This window comes from Cryptomeria japonica, chromosome 9 (assembly GCF_030272615.1).
Source record: "Cryptomeria japonica chromosome 9, Sugi_1.0, whole genome shotgun sequence".
NCBI lineage: Eukaryota > Viridiplantae > Streptophyta > Pinopsida > Cupressales > Cupressaceae > Cryptomeria > Cryptomeria japonica.
Genome location: NC_081413.1, coordinates 387757592 through 387780940, shown reverse-complemented (window position 1 = coordinate 387780940; position 23349 = coordinate 387757592). Strand labels below are relative to the sequence as shown.

Genomic DNA, 23349 nt, shown 5'->3' with positions numbered 1-23349 from the left:
TAGAAATAAATTAAAGTAGACAGTTAGGAACATTAGATGTCATTTTAAGAAATATTTAGCCTTTATGCATAAAATTTTCAATTTAAATATACATTCAGAATTAGTTCCATCAATTGGTATTGGAACTTGATCAGGCCTTCAATAACTGGAATTTTGTACTTGTTTTAAATCAGATTACTCAACCTTTGATATACTCCTTTGTATATCCAACATACTGTCTAACAAAGTAGAAGTTCCCTTGTCTCAAAATTTCTGATGTTTTCAAAATTTCAATGGCCTACCCTTTGATATACTCCTTGTGTATAACTAATACACACCCTAACAATCAAGCACTCCCCATTTTTTTTTATTGCTAATTGTTTTCAATGATTCTGCCAAATGAGCATCAACATGAGACCAATCCAAGCTCTTTTGAGCACAACCATGAGACTAATACAAACTCCTTTTGAGCAATGTAATGTCCCGTAATTGGGGTATACCTGATTTTTGCCCAAAGTAACAATTCCACAACAAAATTTGTTTACAAATAGTTTTCTATAATTAAAACATATGATAGCTATTGAAACTTAAAGTAGAGAAGCAATTAAATTAAATAACATTTCATATTAAGATCTAATTTATAGTTTTATTTTCAATAATCAACCATAGTGTTGATGGTTCGAAAAATGCGCTGCTGCTTTCGGTCAACACAAAATAGAATGGTGAGTATATCCTATTCTTTCTTGGATAAAGAAATCCCTAGTGCTATTGGTGCTAATCACGAGAGATAACCTCAAGGCTCATTTTGTCAGGTCTTGATTGGCTATGGATAAGTTAGCATTGATGTGTTTCGTTGGTAAACACAAGGGGACTTACGCTTGCTGTGAGGATAAACTTCTAAAACGGGTTCTACAGGCAATGTTAAGACTTTACAAGCCTTACATTCATCAGATATTCATTATTCATGATGCTGTTCTAGATGTTGGTAACTGATTTTAAAATAAATAGCAAAAGGGGAGGGGTAGAGAGATTAATCTATCCTAACTAGAACAACTTTTCGAGTTAATAGATGGAGTTTTCAAAAAAAACCAAGCCTTGCTTTGCCAGTTTTTGACACAACTAAGCAAAGGCCGGTGCAATCTTTAAAGGGTTAACGAAGATTTTCAAACTGCTAATTGTATACATTGAACTCTAAATATTCATAGCACTTCAACATAGCATTTAGCAATCAAACTAAGAGCTATATGTGTTCAAACTAACCATACACAAAAATTAACACTCAGTCAACTTCCAATGGTATGAACAGAAAACTCTATTAAATACTAACCCAAGGAAACCATTTCATACTAAAAATGCATAAACAAAAATAAATAATGGAAAGAAGTAGAGCCATGCACTGACAAGAAATTCATACACAGATTAGTCTTCAACAATTTTATATTAAATTTGGTAGAGTTTCAATAACAATTCATAATCTTCTTACCAAAAAAATGGGAGAGAGAAGGCTCCCTTTTATAGATTTTTCAAATTTGGATGAATGGCCAGGATTTAATCCAGCAAATGGCCCAAATTCATACATAAAACATTCCCCACCCCATGCCTAGTGAAGGATGTATTTCACATCCCAACTAACTTTGCAACTACTAGCCATTAAGTCCTTTAAAAAGGCAAACTGCATGGAGCTTAAGACAAAAAAGGTACTTTCTCTTGTTTAACTTGGGGCACTGTGTTTTATCTTTTATTTTAGCCCAAAATAGATATTTCCCTTCTACATAAAGAAATCTTTTTCACCATCTACTCTTTCCAGATATCCCTACTTGCTGCTCGCTTTGCACGAACATATTCTTGGACGTCATCATGACAGACCTTATCTCCTGTCTGGAAGGCATGGGTGTGTTGTCCATTCGATAATTGGTATCCACACAATGATTCTCCACCCATTTCAATTGCCACTTCCGATCAGCTTTGTTGGCCTCGTACTCACGTATTGCTGCACACAACTTGCTAGCAGTCATCATGTCATCCTTGGTATACGGGGTCTCGTCATTCTTCAGCTGGCTTTTCCAGAGATGCTTTAGCGTGTCAAATTCCATCTTGGGTCTTTTTCGCCAATCAAACTCTTTAGAAGTAGTGAACAACTATCTCTGACGAATGCTAGAGCACCTTCACAAGTCTCCCATCCTGCATCAATGATGTTCCAATCTTAGGGCCTGATACCAATCCTAGATGGTGCCGAATTGATTTAACCATTGGCCCATGTGGATCTCGGGGAAAGTCCACAATAAGGCACCTATGAGGGGAAGTGAATTATTAACTGCTTTTTTCAATCCTTCCAAGCCGTTTTTGATGGACTTCATTGTTTGAATATCTCAGTCCATCTCATGCTCCAGGATAATCACTTCCTTGAGCACCTGATTTCCTTTCTTGGTTGTCTTCAAACCATTCTTGTGTTACTCTTGTTGTGGTCCTTATCTTTACGAACTCAGTTGTTGTTTTTTGTGCCAATGCTGCAAGGGGGACAAAAGACTCTTTGGCTTGCTGCAGTGGTTTGAGCAGGTGATCAACGTACTCTTCAGCCTGTTCTGCCCGAGCTTTATACATTTCCTTTTCCTCTGTATCTTTCTACAATCGCCTTAGTATTACCTTGAAGGAGTCCTGGAATTCCTCAACTTCCTATTCTTTAGTTGCCCTTCCCATCCCTATTGATAAAATGTTGTAATCAGCAAGGATTACATCCTCGACTAATTTGTTTGATGGTGGAGCAGCAACATGCACGACCCGATTTTGCTGAGCATCCCTGGTTATCTTTGAGTAGGTCCTCGGCTTCTTCTCCTTGATTGGAGGCTGTCCTACTTGAGAAAATAAGTCTTCAAGACTTAAGGCAGCCTCATTGCTGTTTTCTTTTCTATTTGGGTTTGCAACCATACAGGAGGTGCAAACTGGCTAGAAGTAACCACAATTTCCTTTCCTTGCTCCCCAGAAGCCGCAATTGACCCAATATTCGCCCTCTCTTGCCCACCTAGAGACAAAGGTTGGTTCTCATCAATATCCTACTCTTTTCCTCTGGTCAAGCTTTCCTCGACTTCACTCAGTATCTGCTGATGTATCTCGGTTTCTTGTTGTACACTACCTCTGCATGTATCCTCCTCTTTGTCATTTGATCTTGCAGGTGGGATTTCTCCTTCCTCAATCTAATTTGCAAGATCCTCTAGATCAATGATCTGTATTTCTTGCTGCTACAAATTAGACTCTTCTAGGTTGGTTGATTCGATGAAAGCTAAATCTGTTTGCAGCATAGGAGTGGGTTGGCGTTCTATGTCAATTGTATCTTCCGCAACAGTAGAGTCTTCCTGTGAGGTGGCAGAAGTAGATGTCCTTGTTATCTTCAATTTCTTGTGGGTAGGGGCCTTAGGTGATAAACTTTTCTTCCTTCAGGATTTCTTGGATACCTTTGGCTCCTTACTAGCCTTTTTCTTTTTTCTTTTCTTTTCTTTTGAGGCTCTCTTTCACTTTTTTTTTCTTTTTCTTTTTCTTCTTGTAATGCAACAGGTGCCTCTTCTTCACTGTTTGAGGATTGAGGCTCGAGGCCTCCCATCAGGTTATAGGTGAATTTCACACCTTGACGAGTTAGCTCTTCAGTACATTGCTATATCCAAGCGCAAGTGAATCTCTTAGGCCCTCATTATCACCTCCAAGATGGTGATAGGATCCTGAGACCTGTTAGTCAAGGCCGAAGGGCGATCCTGGATGGAGTTATGGGCATGGTACTGTAACCAATCCCCATCATCATCTATCTGGTCTGGAACTCGGGCATATTCAAAGGTCTTGATTTGGTACAAACTTAGTCTGGAGCACTCTCTTCTTTGGACCTCGAAATCATCACTACAAGTGGCCTAGTAATCCTCTATATTTATCTTATGCCTATAGTACCTGTCGTAAGCCTTTCATCTCAGCCTTGCAGGATCGAAGTTTGTCCTACTGGGATGCGCCTATAAGCCATATGATGCTAATTCCTCAGCCGACTGTTCTGCCTAAGTAGGAGTTTTCAGATATACATTGCTGTCCCCAATTGTCATTGGAAATGTTACTCCTGTGACCTTCTCCCTGAGGATTCTCCCTGTTGCATTTGCTTGTCTGGCTACCTCCAGGAGTACCAGTCTATTTGGTTTGGAACTCGGGCATATTCAAAGGTCCTGATTTGGTATAGACTTAGTTTGGAGCATTCTCTTCTTTGGACCTCCAGGAGTACCAATCTATCTGGTTTGGAACTTGGGCATATTCAAAGGTCCTGATTTGGTAAAGACTTAGTTTGGAGCACTCTCTTCTTTGGACCTCGAAATCATCACTACAGTTGGCCCAATAATCTTGTATATTTATCTTATGCTTGTAGGGTCTACCGTAAGCCTTTCGTCTTAGCCTTGTAGGATTGAAGTTTGTCCTACTGGGATGTGCCTGTAAGCCATATGATGCCAATTCCTCAACTTGACTGTTCTGCCTGAGCAGGAGTTTTCAGATATACATTGCTGTCCCCAATTGTCATTGGAAATGATACTCCTGTGACCTTCTCCTTGAGGATTCTTCTTGTTGCATTTGCTTGTTTGGCTACCTCTAGGAGTACCAGTTTATCTTGTGGGGTATTTTACTATTTATGGAGTCGGTATGGTGAGCCTTCAAATCCTAAAATTCTCAAGTAAGTGAACCTGGGAAACTGAATGAACCATACCCCATAATGCTTCACCAACTCAATTTCTTGCTAGGACAACCTTTGTTGCAATCCTTCTTGCATGATTCTTACCATTTAATTGGTGAAAGCCTTGTTCACTCGCTCATATTGGCCTATTGCATACGCTACATTGTTTCTCTCCCTTTGGCCTATGCTATGGAAATGAAGCTGGGGATAGCACTTGTGCACTTTCATCTGTTTCTCCCCATTTCCAATCTCACCAAGGCGGATCAGTCCCAATAGCTTGGAATGTCGGGCCAACATATATACTGGTGCAGGAGCACCTCATCAACAAGCTATTCATGACCCTGAGGATGAAGACTAGGACCATTAGGATGTGTTAGAGTGTCTTGTGTTTCATGTGTGCAAATAAACCCCACCATGTAAGCCCATGTCAACAATTAGGCAATTTGAGAAGCCAATTGGGACAATGTGGTAAAGAGGGGTAGTAGATGGTTTAAATTTGTGTTTGATAGGTTTAAGACATGTTTTGTGTGTGTTTGGTTGGTCCATGTGTGTGGATCCCAACCTTAGGAAGTATGACAACTTTTTGTGCAAAATTGCAAAAATGCAACTTTGAGTGCAAAAGTGCAACTTTTTGTAATTCGGTTGGGGAAAGCCTTTCAACGGCTCCAACCTACTCCAAATTCGGTGGGCAACCGTTGGAGAGTTGTATAAGCCTTGTGGGCTCGATTCCCAAGGTGGTTGTTGTTGGAGTTGGAGTTTATGAAGCAATAATACTCAAAATACTTAAGTTTTCCCAGAAATTCTGAGTTTGTAGGTGTTGTACATGACTGTACGGATTGGTTTGAACCCCACAATCCATGGAGTAGAGAGGGAGATGAATTAGCTTTCTTTTGGTGGTGGTCTGAGGTCTTAATCATTCAGGAGTAGAGAGAACCCTCCATTTTATTGACTGTGACTTGGAAAGTGAGGGTTTGGAGAGGGTTTTGAGCCAAAATGGCTTTATCTTGCACTCCGGTCCATTAGAAGACTCTTCCTTTGGAGGGATGTAGGATAAGCCTTTGTATTTTAGTGTTTTTGTGTTTTGTTGCAGGGGAGGCCTTGTTGTGTAGAGAAAAGAACAGATTTAGGTAGGCATCTCTATGTGACTACCTAGGACAAGTTTTAGGACAGTCATCATAATTTGTCTTAGCGATGGATTCCAGGCGTGTAACCCTGAAATTAGAAGTTTCTCATTACCCCCCACATGCCTATTAAGTTGATTCTTCATTTGGTCTACCGGTAGAGGTAGTTGCTTTGGAAAATAGGGCTAATTGCCCCTATTAGGTCTCTTCGCCTCTAAAGGGAGCAGACCTTATATTTGCAGACCTGATCAAACCATTTTGGGGATTAGTATAACTCCCAAAAGGGTGTTTGAAATGCTAAGTTGTTTGTATGGGTGTAGGATATTTTTGAGTTAAGGCCAAAACACCGGTATAGGAGGGCTACTAGCCGAAGGGGTAGATTTACAAAGGAGGTATTAGGGTTTGATGCCCAAGATCAAAACCAGTGCTTGAAAGAGGTCTTAGATGTTATGTGTGGACCAAATACAAAACTCCAAGGAGTAGGGGTCACCGGTAAGGTACTTTTGAAGAGTTGAAGCCTTTTACTCATCTTGAGTAGGCCCATGACTAGTGAGTGTGTGAGTAGTTTCATCCAAGGTGTAGAGTCCTTCCTTGCAGGACCCTTGTGAGTAGTTGAAGGGTCACTAGCCTAACCTTATTTGGGCTTGTTATTAGGAGTTTGGGTAGGCCTCTGCATCATATACAACATACGAGGACATGGTAAACATCCTCTTTTCTAACAGTTACACCAATTGCTCATGGATGTTGTCGCTGATCATCTAGGCCTAGTCTAATCGAATCTTACCCCCCAAAACCTCCTTGTCATAATAAAACATCCACTCCTCAAACATGACGAGGCAATCTCACGATATGGCTGAGGAGGGTGACCATATCCCCATATTCTTTGTTGAACTTGCTCCTATAGGTTTTCTTAAGGATTTTGGAGTTGTGGGGCCTTTTCTCCCTAAACCAATTGTTGTTCATTTTATTTTTGCATTTAAAAGGGTTTTGGTCATATATGGTTTGTGCTTCATCCATTTGCATGACAATTGCATCCTCATGGACAAGAATGCCAAAGACTTATGTAAGGGCTTCAAGAGTGAAATCTTCTATCACCATTTCATTAACGAACACCACCCTTTTAGTTGGCCTATAGTGCTTGGTGCATTCTACAATCAGTTCATAGTTTTGGATAGTTTGTGAAAAACCAGTGGCCTATACTATCCCACTCTGCACCATCCTTTGGGCTCTCCCGGTTGGATTCGGGCCATACATCCTATCTTTTAATTGTTGGATGTTGATGTGCCCGAAATCAATATCCCCTACATTCTCTCGCCTGCTCATAACCTTCGAGTCCTGTAACACTTCTTGATACTCATACTTCATCTTGTCCAACTTACGGGGGTTCTTAGCTTTGGACGTTTGAGATGTGCTTGATACTTCGGGTGCCTTCAAAGAATCGACCACCTTAGGATGCATCTACCTTGGAAGTGGTATTGTGTTTGTTTGTCCGCTGATTTTGTTACCTCCCCAAAGAACTTGATTCTCCTTTGCCTAGGCAATGATTTGAATGGGGCTCCTCTCCTTTATGCATTTTCGATGTTTCTCTGGTTGATGTGTTTTGAATGCCTTTGGATAGCTTTGATGTTTTGCTTGTTCAGGTTTATGTTTATCTCCTTGTGCGTTGTGAAATGCCTCCCTTTGAAGTGTTTCTGAATGCCTTCTTGCTTACAATTTGCTTGAATGGAGAATGCATTTTTGGATGCCCTTCTTTGGGTGTGATTTTCTCCCACACGTTTTGAATTCCCTTTGTTTCTACGTTTTTTTCTTGAGATCGATTTCCCCTTTGAAGTGCTTCTTTGTGATTCGTAATGCTTTTTCTGTGAAAGTCTCTTTCCTCCTTGCCTTGTGTTTGTGATTCCTTTCTGCGTTTCTTTAGTTCTGAAAGAAAGAGCATGACTTATTTCCTTTGCCCTTGTTTTGGTTTTTAAACTTCAACCTTCCTTATTTTATAGCAAAGTTGGGGTGACTTTTTCAGTGTTACCAAAGGCATTCACCAACAAAACAACCTATGATTTCATTTTAAGTGTTTTTGATGATTTTAAGATGAAGTCATTTTTTCGGGTTTTTTTTTGGGTTTGACAAGGGCGACAACTTAAAACATGACCTTTGGCGATTTTTGCATTGCTTTAAAATTTTGACCTTTCACTTGCAAATGTGAATTCGGTATTATTTTCGGTGTTCTCAAGATGAAAATAAAAGAAAGCACATTACAATTTCACCCTTCTTTAAAAAAAGACCGAACTTTGTGTTTTTTTGTTTTGATCTTTTAAGTGCTTGCTCTTTTAAAATTTTGAGGTATTTTTTGGCGATAATAAAAGATATAACAAGTTAATACACGCAAACGACGAACTTCATAATTCAAAAGTTGTTGCTTTCTTGGTATTTTTTCTCAACTTTGACAAGGTGAAAACTAAAATGACTTGCAATCTCGCCCCTTTTTTTAAAAAAAAAAGGAACTTTGTAAACACCCTTTGATTGCTTTAGGCGCAAACCCCCTTTTCGGTGCTTTCCACGAGTTTAGAAAGGGTGAAGACACATGTTCAATCCACTTCGCCGAACTTTGTTTTTCATGTTAAAACTTCGACTAACCTTTGAAAATAATACCGATTTTGGATTACCTTAAGTTCTTGCTGTTTTGAAACAACTTTGGAGTCATGTTTCAAATGTTGTTTCTCAAACGCCCCAAGGGGATGACTGAGTTGTTTCCTTGGCTCTCTGAAGACTTGGTTCCCTATGGTGACACCCAAACTCTTGGACCAAATCTATGGGCACGTTTTGGTCTGATTCTTGTTATGCTTCAGAATCCATCTCTCTCTCTCTCGCTCTCTCTCCGTGCCAGACTAACAGGGTTTATTCAGGACCTCGACGATGGAGACCAAGGACAAAAGGGGGGGGTCCCTGTTGGAGATGGGGAGTGTGTGCAAGGCATATCATAGAGTAGGGGTTGAAGTGGAGAGCACGATAGGGTGCCTCGGAACATTTGCTGCAACTAAGCCCAAGGGCTTGATACAACACCCCTTGGCCCACAAGGGGTAGGAATACGTCCATCCAACATGGGGTGATTGTAATGTCCCCTTCTCAGTGATGTGCATTCAGTGGTCCATTGGCCTATTCTGGAGACCCTAAGGCTATTTGGAAAGGAGAATTAGGGTTTCCTATTTTCTAGGAAGTTTCTTTGGTGTTTTCAGGGGGTATATGTGGGAGTTTGACAGTTTGGATTCTAGATTCCTTCTAGGTTTTCAGAGAGCTTCAGGATGGTTTGACATGCATCTGCATCAGGTGACTTTTTCCTGACTTACTATTTTTAGTAAGTGCGACGGCTGCTCAGAATGTGGTTAAAATCACTTTGGAAACACTTACTATTTTTAGCAGTATGCTATTTTTAGCAGGATGTCAGCTGGCCTATTCAGATGGCTATTTCCGGCAGGTCAGTTTGAGCAGTTGGTCTTCCAGCGTTTTTTGGTGCTATTCTTGGCAAGGATTCTGCAGCTTAGCTCAGATGACTATTTTTGGCAGTTCAGTTCAGAGCCCCAACTCAGTTTAGTTTTGGTGATTTCCAGCACTTCAGTCTCCGACTCAATTTGGCAATAATCAATATTTGAGGAGAAGGTATTTTAATATATTAATACCTTGGGCATGAGGTATTAATATTTGATTATTTTATGGATGGATGACTTAGGAAGGGAGAAAATATTAATTTTATCCTAAGTCTATTTGGGCGAAATTTGCATATGACTTCAAGGGGGTCGTCATGGTGTTAATAAGTAAATTATAACTCAAGGCGAATGGGGCAATTTTCTAAGTATATTGCCTTAGTAATATTTTTTATTTTGAAGTCATAGTTGGGCGCCCACTTTACACTTCATTTTATGACACTCATATTTATTAAAAAGGGCGATTTTGGGTGAATGTGAATTGGGTGAACTTGTGCAAGGAAATGAAATGAAATGAAATGCAATGCTAAATGTGGATGAAATGGAATGGCATTTGGTTTGGGCATATTTGGAGTGCATTTGAATTTGAATTTGGTTGGCAAAAAGTTATAAATAAGTGACTTGGGCTCTCATTTTGGTATCCAGAGAAAATATATTGTTATGTTGTTGGAATGACGCCAGACATTCTTCGAGGGTGAATACCTCCTAGATCCTTCCTTCTGGTTTCGAGTGTGAGACATCACTCCTAGCTGTGGTGCGTAGTTGTGAGATTTTTGGTGATTTTTGGGTGTGTTGGTGAAGATTTGTGTGCTGCTGGTTTTTTGGTGTTGCTGGTGTGTGCCGGCTGAAAGTGTATTTTGCTCGTAGCTACCTGTGTGTTGAATGCATCATTCTGGGTGAGGGCTCGTTGGAAGCGTACCGGAGAGATGATAAGTCTCCTATATTGGCGTGGCATTTGGAGAACTCTCCAATTTTTAGTTGCAAATCGAACTGTTCAGCAAAAACGCCATTTCTAGAATTGCATTGGGATGCATGCATTATTGTTGGTGCTCTTCAGTTGCAGTTTCGAGGTATTGTTTTGTTTTCTTATGTCATACGCTTCATTTGCTTCTGATTTGGCATGATTCTATGGGGTTTTGAGTGAGTTACAAGCAATTTAGTGGGTTTCGGGATGGCTGGTTCTGCGTTTTCCTTGTATTTGATTTCAAAACAGCAAGTAGTATTATTGGTTAGAACGTGTTAGCGAATTCATAAGATATGTACTTCACTCTACCTCCTTTCACATTTCTATTATTGTAAGAATTGCTTCAGTAGTACTGACCAATTCATTCTATGTTGTATTTCCCGCTGAACAAGTGGAAGAGGATGGCTCAGCCGCCTGTATGTTTTTAATTCAGTTTTGTCCTCCCACTGAGCAAGTGGTTGAGTGATATTGTCCTCCCGCTGAGATATGCGGTTGAGTGATAGTTTCATTTAAAAGTCCTCCCGCTGTATAAGCGGTAGAGTGATTTGGTTCTATTATGCTTTGTTGCCTTGGCTGGTTTACCGCCAAGTTTGTGTTCTTCATCCCGCTAAAAAGTGGAAAGGGCTGGCTTGCCGCCCAGTTTTGTAATTGCATTATAATTTCCAGCTGATTAGAAAGCTAACGAACCCCTTGTCACCGTATGCTCTCACCTTCCCACATTGGGCTCTTGGTGATCGGAAAGTGGAAGGGTTACCTTTCAGTGGCATTGGAATTATATTTCCTAACTTTAACGGGTGCATTGTAATGTTGTTGTGATTGTAACTGGAAACAAATTGAAAAAAATTGTTGGGGATATTACAATGATCTACTTAGAAGGGGAACTTGTCTCTACCCTCCCTATTCATGTCTCCTTAACCCATATATGATTGCTTCCATTCTTTAGTTCACTTCTACAACCAACCATTGTAGAGACTGGAGAGTAAAGCACAATAGGGTGCCCTGGAACATTCACCACAACTAAGCCCAGGGGCGTGATACAACACCCCTTGTCCCACAAGTGGCAGGTACATGTCCATCAAACATGGTGCGGTCTACTTAGAAGGGGAACCCATCTCTGCCCTTCCTGCTTGTATTCCCTTACTAACCTCTACATGATTGTTTGTAGGAGAATAAGTAAATTTAGGATATAAATAAAGAATCTTGATTGGTTAGCATTTCACATCATTAACTAAACCAAATATATTAGAGATTATATGTTAGACAACATCCTCATAATGCATACCACAATACTTGCTAGACACAAGATGGCTCTATACTGAAAATGCAGATTGCTTGTATTCAATACTGATCTGATCCGATTTCCTTGATGCCCTTCCTTCAAATGGAGTTCTCCTTTATATAGCCTTTAATCGGTAAGGGATGGTTATGTCCCTTCATACAATTAGAGCCTTCTAAAGAGTGGTGTCCTTTCACACTGACTTTTGCTTCTTAACAAATTGCTGTTGTAAACGTGAGATTGTTGCCTTAATGAAATCGCTCCTCAACTATAGTTAATTACTCTGATACCGGTTCTTGCCTATTTTGGCTGGGTCCTGGTCCGTGTCCGGTCCTGGTCCCAGCCTGGTTCGCTCTGGGTCCCACCCGGGTCCTGCCCAGGCGGCTGGGTTCCCTGTGAGCCGCCTGGGCAGGACCCGGGTGGGACCCAGGGCGAACCCAGGAGGACCCGGGTGAACCCAAGAGGACCCGGGTGAATGCAGGACCCACAGGGAACCCAGCTGCCTGGGCAGGACCCGGGTGGGACCCAGGGCGAACCAGGAGGACCCGGGTGAACCCAAGAGGACCCGGGTGAACCCAAGCCCGTGGGTTCCCAAAAACGGGGCCCACGGGTTAGAAAGCAATTAAAAACAATAAAAAAACAATTTTTTTAATCTTATTTTTACATATATAATTTTGATGTTTGAAGTTTGAACATATATATATATATATTAAAAAAAATTAAAATATATATATATGTGTACGGACGAACCCGTACCCGTACCCAAATTTTTTTTTTTTGGGCCGAATCTGCGAATCCGTACCCGAATCCGAACCCGAATCCGAACCGGAACCGGTAACTTAGGTTAATTACATAACAAATTGCTGTGGTAATCATAGGAGATCACTGCCTCAATGAACTTGTTCCTATACCATAATTATTAACATATGTATATGCACCTTATAGAGACTTCTGTCTATGAATCAATCTATGCGTCAATGCTGTCAGATTGCTAATATTCAATGGGATAGAACCATCACCTTCTCTGCTGTTTGTCTTGGTCCGATTTAGATGACAGAAAATTCTGAAGTCTTAAAAATAAGACAATTTTCTTTTACTAAGGATATGCGAGTATTTTGTATCATGGCGGGGGCATGACAAGCAACCACACTACAAACCATCTATGGAAGACCAAGAGTCACAACTTAGGAATTCTTCAGAAACCTCCTCTGTAGAACACAGGTTTACTACTGAGAAGGGTGGAGGGGAGGGTGGGGTGGGCTGGGGGGATGATTCAGTAGTAAATGAATCTTAAAACTTTTTTATCCAATTAAATCTTTCTATAAAATTGCTTTTAAACTGAAACTGAAACAATAAAGCAAAGCAATCACACAAGGAACAATTGCACAAGATTTGACATGGAAACCCAAGATGAGAAAAACCACGGTGAGTAACGCTGCTAGGATCTACTGTCCTAATCCAGCCTCACAGTTAAAATCAAATACAATCTTTAAGGGCACCAACCCTAAGGAGTCACCAAACCCCTATCTTAAGAGCACCAACTCTTTTACAATGAGCACCAACTCTTATACAAATGAGTACCAACTCAGAAATCTCAGATACCAACTTCAAAATAATCACAACCACATAATACTGTCAACTCTCAATACAGAATCATTAGGACTGAAACAAATATGATCATACAATACTGTGCACTTGTACAGAATATTGAAAGAATACAAATAATCTGATCCATATTTCTGTGAAACTCTTCAAAAATCAACTCTGAGTTTAATCTGAAAAATATATATCAAAGTTCTTATCCTTCAATAGACTATCACAGCAATGACCAAGTCAGAATCTCTTTATACTGTAAGTCCAACTCACACAAATCTGAAAAATATCTCTGTATAAAGTTCTGCACCAAAAGTTACCCACACAAATCTGGAAAATATCTCTGTATGAAATTCTGCACCAAACCTTATCAGCAGCCTTGAATATTATCAGCAATCTTAGAATGTTCTTGGAGTGATATAATTAAAATATTGATATCTCAATTAAAGTCTAAAACAAAACTATTTCTCTAAAGTTACCTTCACCTTTTCTGGAAATTGTCACACATCTCAGCATATGCACTGTTCATGATATTATTGTCAATATATCTAGAAAGTCTAACTTTCAATATTTCTTTTCACATATCAATCTTTTCAAGACACAATGAATATTGAAATATCTTTTGTATTTTTGATATCCACAACACTAGAACTTCTTCCTAAACATATATTGAAGCTTTCTATATCATCCTTTTGTTTTTTTTTACACTCAAAAACATTTTCAAGATTACCCATATCTTTATAGTATCATATACACAATGAAAGAAGTTAGAAGGAATCGGTTAAAAAGTTAGATACAACCGATACCAACTACTTGTAATAACTTCTTTCTATCGGATGGATATAATGATATTTGCTGTCTTCCAATAAACTAACCAAACTAATCTGCCACGTATGACAACTGACTGTGGTTTACCAAAACAGATAACTAGTAACATATGTTAAATTTCGATCAGATTTGAATAAGCAGGTAATTTTAAAATTTTATTTGTACTTTGATCACAATCTGATATCAATAGATGATATCAATTTAAATCTGAAGATCGATCTCTTTAGTTTAATGTTTTAGATTTTTCTTCTTAATATTAACGATCTGCAGATGTTCTTAATTCTGATATCAATACTGAATATATATTGTTTCGATTTTATCTTGATACTTTATTCAGCATCGATCTTATAACTCAGAATATATGTCTGAATAAATATCACTTGTGATGTTGGTATTATTGCAGAATCTGCGTTTTAACTTGAAGTCTATCTAGATCGATAATGATCTGAGTATATAGATTGAATATAGTATTATAATCGATCAGATCTAATGAATATGTATCGCTTAATATATGATAATGAATGTAAGGTATTTCTTATCTTCTTCCAAAGCCCGATCGATCTCTTAAGTAGAGATTGAAGTTCCTCAAGGGCTGTGACAATTCACCCAATCAATGTCTCTCCATGTGCGGACGCAATGTTTATGATGATTATTGATCTTTAAGAAGGGCGAACTTAATGTTAATTAGTTTGAATACTAATTGATCATAGATAAGCAAATGCAATAATTGTTTGATTAGTTAAGACTTTATCTTAATTTTAATGCATTTATTTCATGACCGATTCATGACCATAAATTATAATTATAAGGATCCGTTTTCATTGCATATGCAGAGGAGTGAGTCCTCTCGACGCTACATATATTATCAACAACTTATATATATACCAAAAGAGATGGACCATGTGCAACTAAAATATGTTCCAGTTCGAATAATTATTTCCAGAAAAAATTAACAAGTTCTGTGCAGATCGAAAGTAGCAGTCTGAAGGTTGCTTTCTTAATAATCTAGTCGCTGCATTGTTATCTTATATATGGTTCGCTGTATATACTTAAGTTTATGCACTGATGCAGATTTAGAATCTAGCCTTCAATGTAATAAAATCATATTCTGTCCTGTCACATATTTCAATATGCTATACTGATATATGCACAATCTGGGCAGATTATCTGACATACTAGGATGACAACGTGAAAGACATCAATGACAAATAAGAATGCCAACAACCTCCACACTAGAATCCAAATATGGAAGACCAGTCACAACTTAGAATTCCATATTAGATCCTCGTCTTGGGATTTGAACTTGGGCCTCAACAATGGGAACTCAATGTCTTAACCAATTAAGCTCAACTCCATGAGTACCCATTACATTTTCTATTTTTCTGTTTCTTTCTAAATTTAAATTTCCTGCTCAACAGTATACCCATCAACATGGCTATTATTTGAGTTCAAATTTCTGGATGCAGATTTCAGCTTTTCAGGTCATCATTCATTTGCCTTAAAATCCTGCAGCCAATTTTCGCTTTAAAAATGTTGCTGTCAAAATCTGCAGTCAGTTCTATTTTGATATTTTTCTACTGAGGTGTCAAAATTTTGTTATATAAATTGATTTCAATTTCACACTTCTGGTATTCTACTGTTGCTTTGTAATGTCTCCATTTTTCAAACAGAGTCAAAGAGTAGAACCCGAAGTCAATCTCTGTGCTCAAAAGACTGATGGGAAGATTTACAGGAGAATAAGCTAATAATAATTTATTAGGTTGTCCAAAAAAAAATGCCTAATTTATAACGTTAGAAAGGGACACTTAATTTATTATTATTATGTAAGACCACTTGCCAGTTTTCTCCAAATTTTTGCACTCTTCCCAATGAACATTTTATCAAACGGTTTGCATGCATGCACAATAGAAATGGTTTTTATGATTTTTGCAAGTTTATATGCAGTTTGTGTGAAAGAATATATGAAACATTGTATTTACAAGGAAACTCTTAAACTCAGTTGTTATATTAAATGTAATGAAATAATTAGCAACAGTGCACTGCATACAAGGACTGAGATAAACAATTATCAATGTGACAGTCTGCTGTTAGAATAAGCAGATTACAATATGAGCAGATATATTTTGTGACCTTATTTACTGGCAGATTTAGACCATTATTGTACCTTCTTTGATGTTGCCCAGCGCAAATCGCTTCAATTATGCCTCACGCCACTCCTTACACTCTGCTAAAGCTGCTAACAAACCTCAAGCCAGGGTGTTGGTGCCTCACATCCTGCCAACACTTTTATTTTGTCTATCCAATATGAGCTTAGCACACTCAATTCATCTGCATGTGAAGTCGACTAGTTTAGTTTACTCCACAAACAACCATATTTATTATTAACTATTGCACAGCTGTTGAATGCTCATGCCATCCCAATCTCAATGCCTAGCAATAGGTTCAAACAACAATGAATAGAATATTTGATCACCCAGCAAGTTCTAAAGGAGATGGCTTGCACAATGAATGAAATTCGCTAAAAACCTTCAATATGATATTCCTCAGCTGAAAAATATTTCAATGCCCAGCTATGAGTATGAAGGCGACTAGAATGATATGACCCAATCGCTCCAAATATATAAAAAACTCCAGTCTCTTAACTCCATGTTATCATCCAGCCAATAAAGAAATATGGCGTCCAAGAATGTATCATTCCATCAAACAATAATAACAACTGCATATGTGCAATCACCTCAAAAACTCAAATAAATTGTTTTGCCTACAAGACTTCACAATTTATGCATCTACAGTCAATTAATCCATGTATGAAATCTAATTGGCTCCACCTGCAACCAGCTAGGGTAGATCTTCCACTATTCGAACTGATTTCCTTTAGGGTTTCCGACTTAGGGTTTTGCTCAACAAGAAGCTCCAAAATCTACAAAAGAGAAAATAAAACCAAGCATATCCAAATGAGCTACCAAAAGAGCATATCCAAGCATCCTCAATGAGCAAGTCCCTCCATTTGAAGAGATACTTCTTAATTACTTTGCTCCTCAACCTTCTCTCTTTGACATCTAGAATAGCATCAGGGACCAATACTAGTCTGCCCTCCTCATCCAACGGTGGAAGCTTTGGTGTTGAAGTGATATGTTGCTCAAGTGCCTTGATGAGGTAAGAAACATGGAAAACATTATGAATTCTACTATTTTCTGGTAGCTCCAATTCATAAGCTATTTCATCAACCCTCTGTGCAATCCTTTAAGGGCCATAGAAGTGAGGCATCAACTTCTCTGCATCACTCTTCTTCAAAGAAGACTACCTATAAGGCTGAATTGGAAGTTACAACTACCAATCTAGTTTCTTTATACAGTAATAAATGCGATGCACACATTGGTGTGTGCACAACACAGTTCTCTCTTAATATGTTTATCAACTCTTCCAACAATGTTCTTTGGCATTCGTTGAAATAAAACTCATCTGCTTTGAATGATTCAAACTTAACCATTTTCTCTAAGGCTTCTTCATTCTCATTGTGTTTGTTCTATCGTCTAGAAAGCCCATTGTTTTAAGTCAGGGTTTGGAGTTTGGGCTATCTTTGTGGCATTTAATTCTTCAATTGTATTTCTCTTGGACCTGTGATATTTGTGAAAAATATGTCATATTCTACTTTTTCAAGTTAGATAATGAGTGTTCTGATTAGCTTCCTAAATGATGAACACAATGATATCTTTTTAATCTTCTTTTTCTTGATTTAGTAAAGGGCAATTGTTGAATTGAAATTTGCAGGGTGGAAAATTTGAAACAGCTGAATCAGTTTTCAATGATATTTTGGATGATGAAAAATCTAAAGTGAAGCCAGACCAGAGGATGTTCCAGTTGATGATACACATGTATAAGAAAGCTGGAAAATCTGATCAAGCTCTCCAAATTTATGAACAAATGGTTGCTAGGGGAATTCCTTTATCAACTGTCACATTTAACATTCTAATGAGTGGCCAAATGGATTTCAAGAAGACATCCAGGGTATTTAACCAGGTAATTCATCTGTCTAAATTTGTGCAACAGATTATTTGAAACAGGACTTTGTGATGATAAAATGCATGTATAATTTTAAATGATAATTCTGTTCAAAGTAATTAGGCATCAAGGAAGATTATTTCATCAAGTATATCTAGCAATTATTAACCATTGACTGATTGATAACAAATCATAATTGATGTAACAATCTATATATAACAGACTGGTCTAAGATGAAAGGATGTTTAGTATATTTGAGTTATAGAGGGGTCTTTTTGTCATGTCCCCTCCTTGGTCGTTATATATATATCCTAGATGAAATAATAATTATTATTAATTAATATAATAATTACCAAAGAATGATTATTTGCAACTTATATAATTATTAAATATTATTATTTAATTAATATTTATTACTAATAATATTCATGAAATATTCAAATAAAAAATATATTAATATTATATTATAAACATAATTTATATAAATTCAATAATAAATAATAATAATACAATTAAAATACAAAAGAGTAGACAATGACTAAAAGAATCATTAAATCTAATAACAATTAGCATCAACCAAGTACTCGAATACCATGGTAGATGAATATACTACAGCATTGGAAAGCAGAGATTATCTTAGCCAACTGATCAATTGATTAGAAAATTCGACAAACAAATATCAGCGATCATGACTGAAAGTATATCTTAATGTAGCGATTCATTTACAAGGTGATCGATTTCTTCAATAGTGGATCCATAGAGGTGGCAATCGTATTCATAACAGAAGAGATGAGAGGACAATGGTTATATCACATCAAAGGAAAGCATTCTAAGTCATCAGCGATGCATAAACTTATTTATACACAGTGATCCCTACACAAAATAACAATGCAATGCTAAAGACTAAGGAATATGTCAACGAATTGTATTCCACCTTGTGCTTAGTCTAATACAAGTAGTATTAATCATTAATGAGGTGCGATTACTCCTAAACTACAGTGGTTTATTTATGAAAAGGCAAAGGACAAGTTATGAAGGGACGCTTCTTGTAAGAGGGTCTTGACCTTGGAAAGGACATGACTCTCCACTACTGGTTGAGAGATATATATATACAGCAGATTGGCCACTCCAACGGGGGCATAAAAATAAAAAGGATCGGATAAAAAGGATAGAGATATTTCAGAACTGTTATGGAGTTTACAGACAACAACATCCTGGTCCTTAGTGGTATGCATAGGGACGTGTTTAATATATATGTGTAAATGCAGATCATACTCCTCTCAGATTTGATAGTTGATAGATTGTAATTAATATTTCTGAATATATGTGATTTATGATTCTAATGAAGACGGTGTTTTGCAGGTCCAAACAAGGCTGAGAATGTTCGATTTTAATTGCTCAATATCGCCTTATCGGGTCTGCATATATACTTGTATCGGGGGGGGGGGAGGGGGGGGCATGTCTTGAGTGAATATATGTGATTTATGATTCTAATGAAGACGGTGTTTTGCAGGTCCAAACAAGGCTGAGAATGTTCGATTTTAATTGCTCAATATCGCCTTATCGGGTCTGCATATATACTTGTATCGGGGGGGGGGGGGAGGGGGGGGCATGTCTTGAGTGGACATGTCTCCACAAAGTGGAGGCATGTCCGCTCAAGACGTGCCTCCTCATCGATGGCACTTAAACAGTATTATGAATACCGTTTTATGAACGGTCACTTACTATTAGTTAAGTAGTCACTAACATATGTTTAATATGCCAATAAGAAAGGTATTCAACGTATATACAATGTAAGCAATGTTGATCGATCATTACTCGATTGATAATGAAATCAATATGATATTAATTCATGCAGATCGAAAGCATTCTTTATTCGATCATGATAATTAATAGTGAGGTGGTAAACTGATATATTTCATTGTTGATTCTTTATCTGTCGATGCTATAATTTTAACACTCCCTCTTAGCTAGGGAAGATAGAGTAAGAATATTATAATGAACTCTGAGAGTACATTACCATACTAATAGCTATCACATAACTTGTGATAAGGTATATCACCTAATCTCGTGATAAGGTATATCACCTAATCTCGTGATATGAAGTATCAACTGTCTCGTGATACTAAAGGATAGAATATACTCAAGAACATTACATTCTCCTCATATATCCTAGTTATGGTATGTGCACTGACATTAAGTCACATAATGTCTACCATAACAAATCATGACAAATCCATGAATAATGATATCAAGTCACATGATATCAATCTACTGAACATTATAAGATTGTCACCTTATAGTGTCAAATACAAGTGCTCATTATCTAAAAGATCGTCACTATTTAAAAATGTACATAGGGGGTGGGGCCCATAAAGTCATAGAGTCACACATATGACAAAAGAAGTTTACACATTAAACATCTTATATATTAGTACAGATAGATATAATACTTACATTTCAATCATACCAAGACTCTTTCTGAAGCGTTCAACTTTCACTCGGGAGAGAGGTTTGGTAAGTATGTATGCTGTCTGATCTCTTGTACTGATATACTCCAACTGGATTACATTCCTTTCTACCATGTCTCTCACATAGTGATAAGGAATCTTGATATGCTTAGATCTATCATGAAATACTGGATTCACTGAAAGCTTAATACAACTCTGATTATCATAGTGGATAATAGTAGGTTTCAGAGGCTCATCAAATAATCCCACAAGCAGTTTTCTGAGCCATACTGCTTCCCTTGTAGCCATAGAAGCTGCAATGTATTCGGCTTATGTAGAACTCTGAGCCACTGAAGATTGTTTTCTGCTTATCCACGATATCATAGCCGATCCTAAACTGAAGCAACATCCTGAGGTGCTTTTCCGATCAGTCACGCTTCCAGCCCAATCTGAATCTGTGAATCCATGAAGATCTAAATCAACCTTTCCATATTTGAGACCATAATTAAGGGCACCTTGAAGATACCTCATTATATGCTTCACGACAACAAGATGTATCTCCTTGGGCTCACACATAAACTGACTCAAAGCATTCACAACATAAGAGATATTTGGTCTGGTGTTGACCAAGTACATCAAAGATCCAATCATCTGCCTGTAGAGAGTTGGATTTGCTAACTGAGAATCTGTTGCTGCTTCCTTCAATTTATGAAGATTTGTTTCCATGGGAGATGACATAGATCTACAATTCATCATTCCAAATCTCTTCAATATATCAAGGGTGTACTTCCCTTGATTCAAAATAATGCCATCTGATTTCTGCCAGACTTCTAATCCAAGGAAGTAGTGCAATAGACCTAAGTCCTTCATGTCAAACTCTGAGGCTAGATCCTTCTTACACTGATCAATAAGGTGATCCACTCCTGTAATCTATAAATCATCAACATATAATATTAATATTAACATATCACCTTTGATTTTCTTGAAGTAGAGATTTGGGTCTGCATCATTTTTCAAGAAACCGAATCCCATGAGGTAACTGTCAATTCTTTCATACCAGGCTCTGGGAGCCTGCTTAAGTCCATACAGGGCTTTCTTCAATTTACACACATGTGACTCTGCATTGTGGAACTCGAATCCTTTAGGTTGCTCTAAGTAGACCTCTTCTTCAATAGTCCCATTTAAGAATGCAGTTTTTACATCCATTTGATGGATTTTCCATCCTTTGGCTGCTGCAATGGCTAGAACTGCTCTGACTGAGGTATAGCGAGCAACTGGTGCAAAAGTTTCTTCATAATCAATTCCCTCCTTTTGTGAAAAACCTCTGGCTACAAATCTTGCTTTGTGTTTTTCTATACTGCCATCTGCAACATGCTTGATTTTGAATAGCCACTTGGAAGAAACAACAAATTTCTCTTTTGGCCTAGGTACTATCTCCCACACATCATTTTTCAAGATGGATTGATACTCCTCTGTCATGGCATCCTTCCATACTTGGTGCTGGAGAGCTTTTGTAACATTAGCAGGTTCTGATTTGATGAATTCACTCATCAAAGCTACATAACTAGAGAATCTCGTAGGTCTTTTACTCTCTCTAAAAGTCCCTAACGGAGCTGCGTAAGTCTTTGCTTCTTTCATTGTCTTAGTAGCCCAGAGTGGTCTCTTCTTAGGATTTTCCAATGATGTGATTTGTTTTTCATTTCTATCTTCCTTAGGGTACTCCCTCTGAATCTCAGGGGCAGGATCCTCTTCTAGGTCTGTGGGGGAAGTTTGAATTTTTGACTCAATAGAATTTCTAGCTCTTTTAAAAGCTATGTCTTCCTCAAAAATTACATCTCTGCTTAGTTCAATTTGTCTCTGACCAGGCACATATATTCTATAAGCTTTGGAGGTTTCACTATAGCCTACAAAAATACCTTTTCTCCCAGAAGGTTCTAGCTTAGTTCTTTTCTCTTTGGGCACATGAATGTAGATAGGACAACCAAATATCCTCAAGTGACTGATGTTTGGTTTTACACCAGTGAAAGCTTCTTCAGGAGTTTTGTCATCAATATGGGAGTGAGGACATTTGTTCTGTATGTAAACAACAGTACTAGAGGCTTCTGCCCAAAATGATGTTTCTATGTTTTGATCAAGTAACATTGCCCTAGCAGCTTCTACAATGGTTCTATTTTTCCTTTCATCAACCTTGTTTTGTTGAGGGTTGTAGGGTACAGTGAACTCTCTCTTAATCCCAATATTTTTACAAAATTCTTTAAAAATATCTGATGTGTATTCTCTCCCATTGTCTGTCCTTAATGTTATAACTTTCCTCCCAGAAGAGTTTTCTGTAAGGGATTTGAATTCCTTAAACCTTCTAAGGATCTCCTTAGATTCTTTACATTTGAGGAAATAGATCCAGGTCTTTCTAGAGAAGTCATCAACAAAAATTACATAATATAGGAAACCCCCTAAAGAAGGTACAGACATGGGTCCACATAAATCTGAGTGGACTAATTCCAATACATCATTTGTTTTACTAGAACTATTTTGGAAAGATCCTTTTGTGTTTTTCCCTAAGGCACACCCCTTGCATGCCCCTGAATGATATTGTTTGAGTTTGGGTAAACCCGTGACTAGTTTTTCCATAGAAGATAGGGCACGAAAATGGAGGTGTCCTAATCTCCTATGCCATATTTCATTAGAGTCTGCAATTTCATGAATTAGGGCAAGATTTGGCTCAGTACATAATTTATATAGATATCCTTGTCTATAACCTGTGGTTTGAGCCTTCTTAATAGTAGAGTTCTTTGGCCATGCCAACACTTTACTATCCATGAAGGTAACCCTATATCCATTGTCTTTAAGTGCAGATATGGAAACCAAGTTCCTCTTGATACCTGGTACAAACAATACTCCGGTGAGTTGAATAGAGATACCAGACTTCAATTTGATGATACATGTTCCAACACCTCTGACTGGATGTGCAGA

The 23349-nt window shown here is 37.9% G+C and overlaps 1 protein-coding gene across 4 annotated transcripts in view; it reads left to right on the top strand.

Annotated features, from left to right (window-relative positions):
• LOC131072834 (pentatricopeptide repeat-containing protein At3g59040) overlaps positions 1–23349 on the top strand; it is a 117068-nt gene that overhangs the window by 9053 nt on the left and 84666 nt on the right. For all 4 annotated transcript variants that reach the window (XM_058009127.2, XM_058009119.2, XM_058009136.2 and 1 more), the window contains exon 4: positions 17699–17947. In XM_058009127.2, the coding sequence (XP_057865110.1) occupies positions 17699–17947 (249 nt within the window). The remainder of the gene's footprint in view (positions 1–17698; positions 17948–23349) is intronic.